Source organism: Pleurodeles waltl, chromosome 3_1, assembly GCF_031143425.1.
Source record: "Pleurodeles waltl isolate 20211129_DDA chromosome 3_1, aPleWal1.hap1.20221129, whole genome shotgun sequence".
In the NCBI taxonomy this organism is placed as follows: domain Eukaryota; kingdom Metazoa; phylum Chordata; class Amphibia; order Caudata; family Salamandridae; genus Pleurodeles; species Pleurodeles waltl.
Window position 1 is genome coordinate 731,890,289 of NC_090440.1, and position 16,182 is coordinate 731,906,470.

Sequence of the window (16,182 nt, forward strand, 5' to 3'; positions counted from 1 at the left end):
GCACTGGTCCTAGGAAATCTGAAATATTGTTAATCCAGACATTCAAAAATGCAAATAAATTAGCTTCTCAAAAGTGTCTGAAAATAATCTTCTATTAATTCCTTTCCCCAAGTATAGGATCTAAGCAGCTACGAGTACCACAAGGTCACCTATGATAATAAGAGTGCTACATAAAAAAGATAACATAATATTTTACTTGTTAAATTTATATCAACTACTAAATAATATATACTGGCCACAAAGTAGATTAGGAATGTCAGTTAAGGCTTACGAGTCCACTCAATTGATTTTCTGAAGGTAAAATTCTCCTACTTTTTCCACTGAAATATGTCAGCAAAACTATACAAATGTACACTTTATGAACGTAGAAAATGTTCACATATAAATTGTTGATTCTACAAATAACACAAATATCAAATTTGTATTTACAGAGGATCATGCATATAAAATTAATACTAAAATGTTGTAATCATCAACCATCTTATAACGTACCTTTGTGACCAGCCATAGATTAGCCAGCTGCCATGTCGAACATTTGATTTCTTCGAGCGGGTCACTTCTCTTGTTCACTACCATTGTGTTGGTACTCTTTCCTTCCATTGTGACAGAAGGATATAAAATTATTTCAGGATCCCTCTAATGTAAGAGAAAAGTTTAAATTTTATTAATGCATTGATAAAACTAATGTGAATCAATGATATTGCTAATTGCCTCATTGACAGAGGGCCTGATTCACAAAGGTAAACTTACACTCTAGTTAAGTTTACAATTTTCTGGGAATTCATAAACAGGTATCAAGTATCTTTACAACTGTGGAGTCTCTGCACTTGTGGCAGTGACTCCGTGCATAAAAAGATTGAACAGGTCTATCTTTTTATTTGCACAGTTTTCTCCATGAGTGGCAAGAGTCCGCAGTCATAAAAATACTACTCGTAAATTTAAATAAAATCATAAACATACACTAAAGTTTAAGCTTATCTTTGTGAACCAAGCCCAAAATGTCCAGTTGATACAATATCATTTAAAGGATGGTTAGTTTAGCATAATATTTGATGCTGCACATTCCATCTTACACCTTCAGAGATGTATTTCGAGAAAGTGATGTAATTGCTAGACATGTGAATGGATAGTGGACACTTTGCACTGTACATCATAGCACATGTGTTTATTTGGTTCAGTGCTGATAATTAAGAGAGCATACCTAATTTTGTAACCAATAAACACTACTTATCAATTATTATTAAATGGTTATTAAATGGCAACTAGCAGACATGCATGAAAGGCACCAGATTTAGCGATAGGCTTGTTCTCCCTCTTCAGAAAAAATGTTCCCTCAACAAATGTGAGCACCCTCTGTTCAACATACATATACACTATGAAAGGGTTACACAGATGTTTTCTCCTTTATAATACTTGACTGTATTAATCATTTGCACAGTTTATTGTACCTTAGCCATTCAAACTCATTTAATAAACAATTCTTCATTACAATTTGAAAATGATCCTGAAAATGGTGGCATCACGGTAATTGCCAGGATTTTCTAAAGGCAGTTGGTCCTGGGTTCATTGCTGTCTGACATCAGAGGCAGAGAAACCAGAACTATACTCCAAATCAGCCAGGAACTCTTAAGATCATCGAGCAAGGGTGGGAAATCATTCTTGGCATCTATTCCATCTGGCTACATAGATTAAAAAATCTAAGGCAATGGCAATAGATCCAATGCTTCAGTCCCATAATTAAGCTTGTAAGAATCTAAAGGGCATGACCTCCTCTAGTGTCTGATTTCTTTAGCATTTGAAAAGAATGGTTCCCAGTGTACCCCAAGGATATCTTCAAAAGTAACTAGACACCAAAAACCATGTAAGCTTGTAAGTTGTCAAACATTTGAAGACGTATTCCTACACTAAATCCTGTATGAGATTTAGGGAATTTAAGAGGCCGGTTCCCCGAAGGGATAATTAGTTTCCTCATAGAGAAAGTAAGAGAAAATTGGTTTATAATGCCAAAGCGCTTTTTGCTAAATATTCACACATGTATAAGTGTATACCTGTTGCATTTAAGAATCCCAAGGAGTACTCCATGATGTTTTTGAAAATTCCAAAATATTAAAAAATGTATCCAAAAAGTATTAAGCACTGTCTGTTTATAGAAGAAGCTTCTTTGTTAGTAGGGACACATTGCATTTAGTTTTACTCTCTTTACATGTATGTTTTGATCTCTTTGCATATATGTTTTGCATTCTTTCATTTATTTTACCCTAGAGGAAAATGTTAAAGAAAGTATAACTGGCATAGGCAGCTCACAGATGTACTGGAGGTGTTTAGAATATTATAGAGGGGCATAACATTTGGTTACTCAACTGTTTAAGATACAGTTTAAACAGCTTTCAGATAATGCCTCAAATATCTTCCATTCCATAGTCAAAAACAAGAAATGCAGCTGCACTAGAGAGAACAATAAGTCATTAAGTAGAGACTGCTGGAAAGAGGGAGAGGCACATTGTGGATGGATCGATATCCAACAAAGATCTTTAAACCTGTATAAAAGAGTTGAGTGCACATGGCTTTGGGACCTGGATGGTGCAATTTAGAAAGTCATCACGATTTCTCATAAAACTTTGAGCAAGAATTGTCAACTTTCTAAAATGTCATTAAAAACCCTTCATTAAGAATCGTAGCCTAGGATATAAAATCAATTATAATAAAATTATTATAACATTAAGTCAAATGGAAACTGAGAATAATGTGTCTCAATTTTGTGTCTTGAAATACAAATAATTGATGGGAATAAGAGATTGCTTACAGCATTTTAAGAAACTGATCGATCAGATGGCAAAGGATCGACATAGGGGGTATAAAACCCATCAGAGTTAAGAGAATAGACGTGGCATACATTTTTATTTCTAAGCTCCTACATTATATGCCTCAGCGGCCTTCAGATGTAATGTACAACACAGTCCAGGAGCCTATTCACAAAAGTAAATTCAGTCATAAAGGTGAGTTTATGGGGATGGACTAAAATGATCATTGGGGATGATGGAATGATGCGCTGCATTCTCTTAATTGTCCACCGGTGGCAACGTAGTTTAATGCTTACATGTACAAAGTGAAAGTTCACTCTCTTCAGCAGTTATTGTTTACCTACCAGGATGTGTTTTAGCTTACATGAGCAAAGTGAAAGTAAACTCTCTTTAGCAATTCTTATTGTTTAAATATTAGGATATGTGGATTAAATGGTATTAAATATAAGAAAAATGGACATAGCTGTGGTCCACATGGAGGTATTATGGGGCCACTGAATATATTATAAAATGTATTAGGCTTGTTCAAGGTAGGAAAGAGGGATAGGGATTTTCTACATTGGGGATAATGGGCATTAAATGGTCCTGTTAGGAACAATAAAATAGATAATGTTTAAAGGGTGAATTATCGGGGTTAAATGACTACTATATACCATGGGCATGGTATTTTACGTTGCCATCTTGGGATAATGTTCATAATGATTTCTGCATGGGGGATGATGGGTGTTAAATACCTGTTGCATACACCTGCCACTGTAGTGTAGTGGCATGTGGGGGAAATGGGCATAAATGTTGTTTTAAATGGAAATGCTGGGGGTTAAATAGCAGGTACATATACCTCATACTGTTATTTCATAAACGTTGAAGGCCAATGGGCATTGCTGTGTTCTGCATGGGAGATTATGGGGGTTACGTGGCCACTGAATATATGTGGGACTGATCAGGTTAGGAAATAGGGATTTTTTGCATTGGAAGATCATATGTGTTAAATTTATTTTACATATACTTGCTGTATTTTCATGAATTCTATATGGAAAAAGTTTTTTTTGTGTGCCCGCCAATTTTAAAAGCAGTCAGTCCTTAGGTTTAATCTCAGTGCAGACTACGCTATGCCCGCCATGATTAAAATCTTCCAAGGCCCTGTGAAGTAAGGGCTGTTGGAGGCAAACCTGTACTGTACCAGTAATTCCTCCCACCTAATTTAACATTTAGCAAGTTTAGCATGGACGTGTCTCATTAGTTATCAGGATCAACGAGACAAATCGCTCCACCAACTAAGAATGGCCATCCGCCACCACCCATAGAATCGAAAAAGAGCTATCAATCTGCCAATTCTTTCTGCCTCGCGACCAGGTGATATTTCCCTTGTTGAGTCAATTAAGCCACAGGCTTCACTCCTGGTGGTGCTCTTCTGTCAATTCCTTTAAGTTTCAACTTTGCAACCATACCCCCCTCAGAACCCAATCAATTAATATTATGCCCCATACACAAGTCGGATGACCGATTTGCACATCAGGACCACTAGGGACCTCCACAAGAGTTTCCTCTGGCTTTGCCCTTCCCGGTCATAGTTCAACATCTTTTGGGTCCTATCACATATGCTCATTCTCCACCTCTCTGATGGAGTGGGCGAAATGGGCCAGCGGTGCGCTGACATTGGGCATGGTGGGATCCCACTTCAGCCAGCGCACACCGGCTCTCACCTTCATTGAACCAGAGGGTTCCGCTCATCCCTCCAAATTAACTTGTGCACATGTTAGACTCCTCGGTCCATGTTTCAATATGGGTCATATGAGTAATCAATATTACCACAGACCCCTGGCACCAGGCGTGGGGTTCCCGCCCTGCAGCGTGACATGGTCAGCATGCACTGAGCATAGTCCGCCTTCAGTCGACAGTTGCACTGGGAGCAGGGGGGCCCTTCCCTGCTCCAACGCATCCAGAGAGGGGATAGGTTAGCTGCTGGGTGAGGGCAGTCAAAGCTCCCTTCGACCCGCAGATACAGAGAAGTGCTGCCAGAAGAGCTATAACACTCTTGAGCAGAGTGCCACTCAAAGCCTTCCCAGCCAACCCGGAGCCAGTCACGGTGCACTGCTATCAAGAAAATGCACCTTATGAGGGCCAGGTGAAACCACACAGTGGTCCGGCAGAGGGGGTCCGTCTTCCTGGGCGACCGACCTTCCAGCCATGTTGAATCCTCCGGATGCACTGCAAGAATCCAACTTGTTTACCTCTGGACAGTTTCACACTCTCTTGAACTCACTCTTCAAAGTGCTTTTCAACTTAAATTTACGATACTTGTTAGTTATCGGTCTTTGAACCCATATTTAACCTTACATGGACTTTACCCCCCACTATGGGCAGCGTTCCAAAGCAGTCTGACTTCGAGAAAACCAGATCCCAGCATGCTGTGGGTTGCTACTGACCTACCACCGTCCTAGGGGTGAGCATGGATCAGAAGGACTTGGGCGCCCGGAGCAATGCTGGGGAGTAGGTCTCCTGTACACATTTCCTGTGCCCACTGCCCTGTGGGGATTAGGCACTGGGCTCTTTGCTCACTGCTACTGAGGAAATCCTGGTTAGTTTCCTTTCCGCCTCTTAGTAGCATGCTTAAATTTAACGGGTGACCACGTGTGATCTGAGATCATAGTCAGATGCGTGTCGGGAGCCGGAACAGGCCCCTGGACTGCAGGGGCTGAGGTCACAACAGCGCACCCTTTCTTGGATCAGAGACCGAATCCTGCAGGAGGCTGAGGTGAAAATTGACACCTGTGAGCAGTCATGGTCTCCTCTCCCTCACCAGCCGTGGAAGTGGGTGTCAGAAGCAATGCATGCGGGCAGACATGGGACACCACAGACCGCAATGCACGGCACACAGTCATGCCCCCCAGACTCTCCAGTTGCAGACCAGTTGACCGCCTGCACCCCAACGAGGCAAGGTGCAAGGTCAGGTGCACCTGTGGCATACCTGTGCAACAGGACTGGGAGGTGAGATCTTGTGAAAGGCTATCGGGGGTCTGACCTTGGGGAGGATGAAGGAAGTGTAGCTACCCTGTGATGGCTTCAGCCGTGACCTGGGAAAGCCCCTGTGGGAGTCGACCTCCACAAATCAAAGAGAGTATCCGAACTCTCGGCCAAGGAGCCCCCACTCCTGAAGCAACTGAAGCAAGGAGGCAGCCATGCCACCACTGGTGGGCTGGTTGACAAGATGAATGGTGATCTGGCCTGGGCACTAGCTCTGACTTTTGTCACCCTCCAGCTTCTGTAAGCCCCCACTTTGTGGGGACTTAATAGTCAAGGAAAATCAGCTCCCGGGCAGGCCCAAGGGGAGAGGTTCTGGGGTGGGCTGGGTTTAATCCTCCTCGGCTATCCAGACCCAGGCTTCATGAAGGTAGAAGGCACCTACCTAAGGCAGCACCCTCAGCCCACGGTACGGTGGTGACGGTCACTACCCACTGCACGGTGGTTGAAGACTGGGGAGCACTCCCTTGCTCCTTTATTGGGTTTGGGTCTAGAGTGAGACCAGCCTTGTATCAAGGCCCAGTGCACCCGGGGCACTGATCTGGAGCGCAAGCCCAGGAAAGCTCTGAGAAGCCCTCAGCAGATGCCTTGGCCTGGTCTCAAAGGCAGCAACTGTTGATGTCCAGCACCACCCAGGAGGTACCATCGGAAGGCTAAGCACAAGGCTTAGCGTTCTCTGCCGTGCACCCTCCCATGAGAGTGGGGCTTGGCAAAGGGGATGCAGCAGGCTCAGGAAGTCCTTTTTCCCCCTCCTCCGGCATGGACAGAAATCCTAGTAGTGCCTTTGGTCAGAGCTCCTGCAGGACCCGGGCTTAATTAGCTGGCCCTCTCTGGTGCAATTCACAGGGTCAGGGCTCGACAGTCACATATAGGGCAGCCTGCTCAGGGACTATTTGGCGATGGGCTGGTTTCTTGGAGACACCTGATCGTGCCCCTCTGGTCAGGATTTCCAAGCCACAAAGCATATGGGATGGGTAAGAAAACCAGCAGGCCTGGGCCTGCAAGCCCACTGAACCAGCAAACCTGGGTCTGAAAATGCACCAGGGCCCTGGGCTCCCTTCTCTGTCCCTCCATGTTGCACCATGCCCAGGATGGGTGGGGGGGGGAGAGAAGCTCTGACCGTGCACTGCATCAGATCTCAGGCCAGCAATCGGTCGAAGCCTCACACTGGCTGCCTACCCTGGTCTGGCGGGTTGCAAAGCACCCAGGATGGGGTCCTGCAGACCTGGAGAGGCTTCCTCTGCTGTGCCAAGGGCCAGAGCTTTGCCTTGGGATGGGCATCCCCTTTGTCCTGGGCTCCGGACCCCAACCTGGTGTGTCACAAAGGGCTCAGATGGGGTCCTGTGGGCCTTGAGACACTTCCCCTGCTCAGCCAGGTTCAGAAGCTATAACTGGGCATCGAGTCGGGGCTCTGGCAGGCCCTGGGTTGGGAGCCCCCTTCTTGGGCTCTGTTCTCCGGCTCGTCAGGTGGCAAAATGTCCAGGACAGGATCGTGTGGGCCCAAGGAGCCCTCCCCTGGTGGCCTGGATGGAGAAGTTCTGACCAGGCCCCAGGTCAGAGCCCCAGACTGGACATTGGGGGGTAGCCGCATGTCCAGGGCTCCCTTCTCTGGCTCACTGCCTAGCAAAGCACCCAGTATGGGGTTCTATGGACCCCTGGAGGGTCTCTCTTTCCTCACCGGCATGTAAAGGAGCTTTCGGGCTCAGGAAGAGAGCTCTATCAGGCCCCTCTCACCTGAGGCTGAACTGGGGCTCAGAGAACCTGACTTCTTAAGCCTTATCCCTTACAAGGGTGAGTAGAAGCTTTTCCTTAAGGGACCCGGCAACCAGATGGCTGTTCTAGGAGCCCAGCCATCTGAACCCTCTGGCATTTGGTTGTGCACTGCGCATTCCAATGGTGCATACAGATTGCCAGACTCCCCTGGAAGTTCCTATGAGGGCCCATTTGCTTCTTCAGGCCCAGTCAGGGATCCAGGAGGTTGGGTGCATTTGCGTTGATTATCCCTTCTGTCATTCAGTGCACACGGATTACAAGAAGGGCAGTAGCCTTCTCTAGATTATTAGTGATAGCTACTTCAGCCACTGGGCCCGAGTCCTCAGCTGCCTGTCAGCTGTGTCTGAAGGGCCTTTCCTCCGAGCCTTGCCCCCATGCAGAGCAGACAGGGACATGAAGCTGACATCCCCGCACAGGGTGGACTGCCCAGGAAGGATCCAGCCAGCACCATACTTCAATTGATTAGGGATGCTTGGGCCATTTATGGATGGATTGTTTGGCCAGCCTTGACTGTTGTTTCAAGCAAAGATCTTTGACCCCACCAGGGACCGTCCGACTCAAGGGCCTGCCTTTTGCGGAGACCCTACCCAGCAGAGCGAAGGCCAAGCAGCCTGGCAGCATGCATCCCTCAAATAGCCTGACCAGAGTGGAAGGGGTCAGGTTGCATCAGGACTCAGATTCCGCCTGATAGTCTGGGCCTCGTGCACCACGCCGTCACTCTTCTCTAACAAGCGCATTACCACAGCAACTCAGAACAAACATTCAGTGGGATGACTCCAGCACCCCTATGTCTCGCTCAGGCTGTGTGTTTGCCCACTTCTCTCTTCCATCAACGTGGAGACAGCCAGGCCCACTGGTGCCCATGCGACTGGCCTGTCCCCCTGCAAGCCCCCAGGCAGGGACTTCCCCCATACAGCACGCTCCCGAGTGGTATGAAACCCGGTTCGGGATGGGTATGCATCTCCCCCAACCCTATCCTGCAGGTGCAGCTACCTGGTTGATACTACTAGTAGCATATGCTTATCTCAAAGATTAAGCACATGTAAGTACTTACTGCTGGTATAGTGAATCTGCAAATGGCTGATCAAATCAGATGTAGCTCATTTGATCGCTCCTACTGTTACTCAAATCACTGTGGTAATTCTAGAGCTATTACATGCTGATGAGGGCTGACCTTCCGGGTTGCGTGCATTTAACAGACCAAGACCAATACTGGCTGTTAGTTTCCCCAAACTTTTTTGCTTTTTTCTAGTAGGTTTTGCTGCTTTTCCCGCAGTGTCTTTAGGGCCCTGAGCATTTTCCTACAGTAGGTACAATGTGAAAGTTCACACGCACCTTCCAAACGTATGTTAGGATGTGGCACTGGCCAGTGTATGCATGCATGCCCACTGGTGTTTTAAACATGTGTCCAGTCTGTTTAAGTAGGCTTATGTGTATGGACTTGCACCTATGGTGTTCTTAAAAATTAGTCCAGTCTGACAATGCAGGATTGTATATGTGCAAGGCCATGTATGCCCAGGGAGTGAAGAATATCCCTATGTGTTTCCACTGCATATGGGAGCTGCTGCTCTGTCCATAGGTTAACATTTGCTCCTAGCTGTAGTAGTGGATTGCAGTTGAGCAGTCTCATAATGTTTCCTATCATTGGATTTGTCCTGACAAACCCCTTCTCATGGTGAAGGTGGTTTTGTCAATAATAAATGTCACTTTTAGAAAGTGGGCATTTCTATGCTCCAAAACACTCTGGGGGTCATTACGACCCCTGCGGTCGGTGCTATAGTGGAGGTATTACCGCCAACAGGCTGGCGGTACCTACCTCCACTATTATGACATTGGCGGTTTGGCCAAAGCCAAACCGCCAAGTCAGCACACCGACCGCCACGGCTGTAATGACAGCCGGGCTGGAGACCTAAGTCTAAGTGATGGCCGCCCATGGCATTTTGACCCCACCCACTGCCATGGTTTCTGTGGTTTCTGTACCGCCACAGAAACCATGGCGGTAGGCACCGTCAGTGCCAGGGAATTCCTTCCCTGGCACTGATAGGGGTCTCCCCCCTCCCTAGAGTCCTCACCCACCCTCCCCCTCCCAACCCCCCTCTCCACATATAAACACATACATACACACCCATACACACACGTATACACACATTCTCCCACACATGCATACATACATACACACTCACTGCAAAACTCACAAACATACATCCAGGCACACACGCAAGCACACAACACAACATGCACGTACACACACACACATGCACACACGCATTATACAACCATGCACGCATTCAAACACACTCACACACACCCCTACATAAGCACACAACACCCCCCGCCCCCCTCTCCTGACGGATAACCCGACTTACCTGCTTGCAGGTGGTCCTCCGGCAGGAGACGGGACTGCTGTCAGCAGCAGCGTCCGCCAACAAAACATCGGCAGGCTGTACCATTGAACATGATACAGTTGGTGGTCTTTTGCTGGCGTGGCGCTGCTGCTGGCAACAGTGCCACCTTACCGCCGTCTGCCACCATGACCGTCGCCAGAATTCCGCCAGCAGTCATAATGGTATAGAATGTCGGTAGCAACGATATCTTGGCGGCTGTCGCCATGGCGGTAGGCGGCATTTGCCGCCAGTGTCATAATGGGGTGGGTCCTTCAGTGACCCTCTTCGAGTGCTTTGCTGAACAGGGTACATGCCCGAAGGCACTGTGCGAAGGCCTTTGGCGAACTTCCTGAGTGTGACCAAATCTCGATTTGACAACTGCTACCTGATCAGCCTGTTATCAATTTCTTTTCCCTCACCTATACCCCAGGACCTTGAATAAGTGTGACTCTATCTGAGAACGGCCTGGTAACGAGGAAAGGTGTCTTTCATCTCCAGTCCGTGGGAGTGGGGTAGAAAGGGATGGTTGAAGGCTGGAGGCGGGTTTGGGCCCACGGGGTCTGCAAGTACAGTAACAACTGACCCACTGAATATCAGTGCACTGCATTAGGATGTTCGGAGCAAGTGTGTGTGTGTGTGGGTGCGTGCTATACGAGCCTGCCTGATATCCATGGCACCACATAGCAGTGCAGAGTGAGTGTGTGGGATGACTGCCTGGGATTAACTGCACCGCACAGAGGTGTTGCTGTACACATTGTTTCTGTTCCAAAAGATTATCACGGTTGACATTGGTTTTTACCCTACCAGCCTAGGCCCACAAGGCAAATTGAAAAGAGCTGTAATTACTTGTGTGTACATATTGCTGCTATTCGTTGTGAACCGAGGTGCACCCTATAACTGTATGGAATTTTATGGGAATCATTGCTGGGTGGGTCTGGTGGTGACAATGTTTTGCACCACATGAGGGTGCTGGGAGGGGAAGTAGGATTTTTCCCAAGTGTACGTATTGCTGATGTCGTTTTAACACAGTTGGGACTACTACTGCTAGTGATATTTCTGAATGTGATCTATGCCCAGACATACTTGATGTATATGTTGTGTTAATTAAGATGTGTGTTGAATACAAATCTTCTTTACATACCCAACGTCTGAAGTCTCCTTTGTGATGCTCAGTGTATTTGTGCCAGTGTGCTGTGCTAATGCTTTACACATTGCCCCTGTGATAAGGCTGACTGCTCGGTGCCAAGCTACCCAAGGGTGAGTGCAGGTTATACAGTGAGTGTATTTACCCACCTATGATGGGAGTGGTAGGTTCTGCCAGATGAGGGCCTCGCATCAGCCACCCAGAGCATGCCGCCTCCAACACTGGCTCACCCGGCCCCTTCGAAAACTCTAGATAATCTTGGGCCCCTGTGATGATAACAATACATTTGGATTCCTGCTCTATCAATTTTTGATGGCACTTTCTGTGCCTACCGTGGTAACCACAAGTATCAGAGAATCAGGGTTCGATTCAGGAGAGGGAGCCTGAGAAATGGCTACCACATCCAATGAAGGCAGCAGGAGTGCAAATTGCCCACTCCCGACTCAGGGAGGTAGTGACTACAAATAACAAAACAGAACTCTTTTGTGGCACTATAATTGGAATGTGTACACTTTAAATTCTTTAAAGAAGATTCATTGGAGGGCAAGTCTGGTGCCAGCATCAGCAGTAATTCCATCTCAAATAGCAAATATTAAAGTTGCTGCAGTTAAAAAGCTTGTTCTTGGATCTTGAGAGTGAGCTGGCAGTCCACTGCAAGATGAGCTACCATCTGTGCTACCTCCTGCCTCTCTATGCCCCCTTGATGCTCTTTATGAGTGCCCTGGGGGTCTGAAGCTATTACTTTGAAAACATTGAGTGTCCAAAGCAGACTAGTCACCTGAATATTTCAGCTAGTAGTACTCTGGTTCTGTTTGGTTGCTTTTTGGAGCTGGGCTATGATTAAGAGGGACAACCGGCTGCCTTCATATTGTGTCACTAGAGGTGAAATTCTTGGACCGGCGCAAGTTGAACCAAAGCAAAAGTATTTGCCAAGAGGGTTTTCATTAAAAAAGAATAAAAAGTTGGAGGTTCGAAGACGATTAGATACCATTGTATTTCCAACCAAGTAAAGATGCCAACTGGCAATCCAACTGCGTTATTACCATGACCCACTAAGGAGTTTCTGGGAAACCAAAGTCTTTGGGTTCCGGGGGAAGTATGGCTGCAGAGCTGAAACTTAGAGGAATGGATGGAAGTGCACCACCAGCAGTAAAGCCTGAAGCTTAATTGTCTCAAAATGGGCAAACATCACCAAGCTGGGACACGGAAAGAATTGACAGATTGATAACTCTTTTTCGATTCTGAGGGTGGTGGTGCATGGCCATTCTTAGTTGATACAGCGATTTGTCTGGTTGATCATAACAGCGGACAAGACGCCTCCATGTTAAATATGCTAAACGTTAAATTAGGTGGCCATAATTAAAGATCTGCCTCCAACAGCCCTTACTCCAGCGAGCCGTTCGAGGGGTTTCATCATGTTAGGCACAAAGTAGTCTCTACTGTGATTAAACCTAAGGTCCGGCTGCTTTTAAAATTGGTGGGCTGGCAAAAATCTTGACGGTATATATACTCAGTTGCAAGAGAGAATACATAATGTCAAGATATAAATTCCCCATGTAAACATCATACATTCTCATTTTCCTAATAGGACCATTATAATATAATGGAAACTGTGTTCAAAAGCTTTTTAAAGCCCATACTCTTCTGTGAGTAACATCATTATTGCCAATTACTTACAGTATTCATGAAAATACAGTGGCAGGTATATGTAAAAAACATTATCAGCCATCATCCCTGATGCAGAAATTCCCTATTTCCTACCTAGATCAATCCTAATACAGTTCTGAATATATTCAATGGCCATGCAACCTCCATAATCCTCATGCAGTAGATAACAATGCCCATTGACCTTCAACATTTACTAACTAATGGTAACAGGTATATGTACCAGCCATTTAACCCCCATTAGCCCCACGTAAGAAAAATGTATGTCCATTTCCTCAACACCCGTCACTACACTACAGTGACAGGTACATGTTATAGTGATTTGACATCCATCATCCTCCACAAATAAATCATTATGGCCATTATCCCAAGACAGTTATATAAAATATTGTGTTCAGGATATGTAATAGCCTGTTACCCCCATACTCACTCATGTAAAACATTTTCTATTCCCACTTTCCTAATAGGACCAATATAATAAGGGGCAATGTTATTCAACATCTGTTTAAAGTCCATAATGCCATGTCAGTAAAATAGCTATTACCATTTCCTTATAGTATTCATGAAAATACAATGGCAGGTATAAGTAAAAGCCAATGTAGGTCCATTGGCTCCAATAAAAAAATCCCTATCCCTATTTACTACCTCCAACAATCCTACTACAGACCCATAAATATTCAGTGGTCATGTACCCCCATAATTCCCAATGTAGAACACAGCTATGCACATTTGCATCAAATATTTGCTAAATAACAGTAGCAGGTATATATACCAGTCATTTAATCCCTATTATTCCCATTTAAAAAAGAGTTGTGTCCCTTTCTTCAACACACATCACTACACAAGAGGGCTACTTAAAATGGCAGGTATGTAGCAGCCATTTACACCCCATAATGCCCCTTTAAACATTATCTATTTCCATTTTCCTAACAGGAACATTATCAAATGGGGGGGAAATGTGTGCAACAGCTGTTTAAAGCCCATAATCCACCGCGTGTAAAGTAGCTATTACCATTTTCTTATAGTAATCATGAAAATACAGTGCTAGGTGTCTTTGAAAGCCATTTAACATCCATCATCCCAAAGTAGAAAATCCATATTCCTATTGTCTACTGTGAACAATCCTAATACATTTACAAATATATTCAAAGGCCATGAACACCCATATCGCCCCACGTAGAACACAGCTATGCCCACTTACCTTCAACATTTACTAAATACCAGTACCAGGTGTAAGTACCAGCCATTTAACCCCCATCATCACCATTCAAACAAATATTTATGCCCATTTATTCAACACATGTCACTACACTACAGTGGCAGGTGTATGCAGCAGCCATTTACCAACCATCATCCCCCCCCATGTGGAATTCATTCTGGTCATTACCCAAGAGGGCTACATAATAAACCATGCCAAGGGTATGCAGCGGCAACTTCTCATAATCCCCCTTCAAACAGTATCTATTTCCATTTTCCTAACAGGACCATTATAATATAGGGAAAAATGTGTTAAACAGCTGTTTAAAGCCCGAAATCCCCTGTGAGTGAAGTAGCTATTCACATTTCTTTCAGTAATTATGAAAATACAGTGGTAGGCATATGTCAAAGCCATTTATAGTCCATCATACTCAATGCACAAAATCTCTATCCTTATTTCCTACCTTGAAGAATTCTTATACATTTCCAAATATATTTAATGGCCATGTAACACCCATATTCCCCCATGCAGAACACAGCTATGCCCACTCACCTTCAATGTGTACTAAATTACAGTACCAGGTACTTGTAGCAGCCATTTCACCACCATAGTCCCTATTTAATAAAATATGTATGCCCATTTCCTCAACACACGTCACTACACTACAGTTACATGTGTACGCAACAGCCATTTAAATTCACCACCCCCTATGCAGAAATAATTATGGTCATTATCCCAACAGGGCTACGTAAAATACCATGACCAGCGTATGTAGCAGCAATAAAACACCCATAATCCCGCCTTTAAACATTATTTATTTCAATTTTCCTAACAGGACCATTATAATATTGGGGAAAATGTGTTCAACAGCTGTTTAAAGCCCATAATCCCCTGTGAGTAAAGTAGCTATCACCACTTCCTTACAGGAAGAACGAAAATCCAGGGGTAGGTATATGTCAAAGCTACTTAACGTCCATCATCCCCGATGTAGAAAATCTCTATCCCTATTTCCTACCTTCAACAATTCTAACGCATTTCCAGATGTATTCAGTGGCATATGTAACATTCATAATCCCTTATGAAGAACACAGTTATGCCCATTTACCTTCAACATTTACTAAATAATTGTACTAGGTGTATGCACTAGCCATTTAACCCCAATTATCCCCATTTTAAAATTATTTATGCTCATTTCTTCAACAAATGTCACTACACAACAGTGGCAGGTATATGCAACAGCCATTTAACACCCATCATCTCTGATGTAGAATTCATTACCGTTTCCTTACAGTAATCATGAAAATACAGTGGTAAGCATATGTCATAGCCATTTAATGCCCCTCATCCCCAATGTAGAAAATCCCTATCCCTGTTTCCTACCTTGAAGAATCCTAATACATTTCTAAATCTATTGAATGGCCATGTAACTCCCCATAATTCCCAATGTAGAACACAGTTATGCCTGTTTACCTTCAATATTTACTAATTAACAGTACCAGGAATATGCACCAGCTATTCATCCCCCTTTAAAAAATGTTTATGCTCCTTTCCTCAACACACCACACCACACTACAGTAGGAGGTGTATGCAACATCCATTTAACACCCATCATCCCCCATTCAGAAATCATTATGGGAATTATCCTAAGAGGGCTACATAGAATTTCATGCCCAGGGTTTGTAGCAGCCATTTACTTCCCATAGTCTCCCCTTTAAACATTATTTCAATTTTCCTAACAAGAACATTATAATATAAGGGAAAATGTGTTCAATGGCTGTTTAACGCCCTTAATTTCCTGTGAGTAAAGCAGCTGTTACTATTTCTTTACAGTAGTCATACATTCCAGTGGTAGATATATGGCAAAGACATTCAAGGGCCATCATCCTTGATACAGAAAATCCCTATCCCTATTTCCTACAATGAAGAATCCTAATACATTTTCAAATATATTTATTGTATATCTAACACTCATAATCCCCCATGCAGAACACAGCTATGGCCATTTACCTTTAACATGTACTCAATAACATTACCAGGTATACGTACCAGCCATTTAAACCCCATCAAAAATAAATATTTATGCCCATTTTTTGAAAATATGTCACTACACTGCAGTTGCAGATGTATGCAACAGTCATATAACAACCATCACCCCCCAAGTAGAATTCATTATAGCCATTATTACCTGGTCAGTGA

At 44.5% G+C, this 16,182-nt stretch overlaps 1 protein-coding gene across 1 annotated transcript in view; it reads right to left on the reverse strand.

The window, feature by feature from the left end:
- DCDC1 (doublecortin domain containing 1) overlaps positions 1-16,182 on the reverse strand; it is a 1,098,140-nt gene that overhangs the window by 537,078 nt on the left and 544,880 nt on the right. Inside the window, exon 15 of the mRNA XM_069223476.1 lies at positions 493-636. Within this exon, the coding sequence (XP_069079577.1) occupies positions 493-636 (144 nt within the window). The remainder of the gene's footprint in view (positions 1-492; positions 637-16,182) is intronic.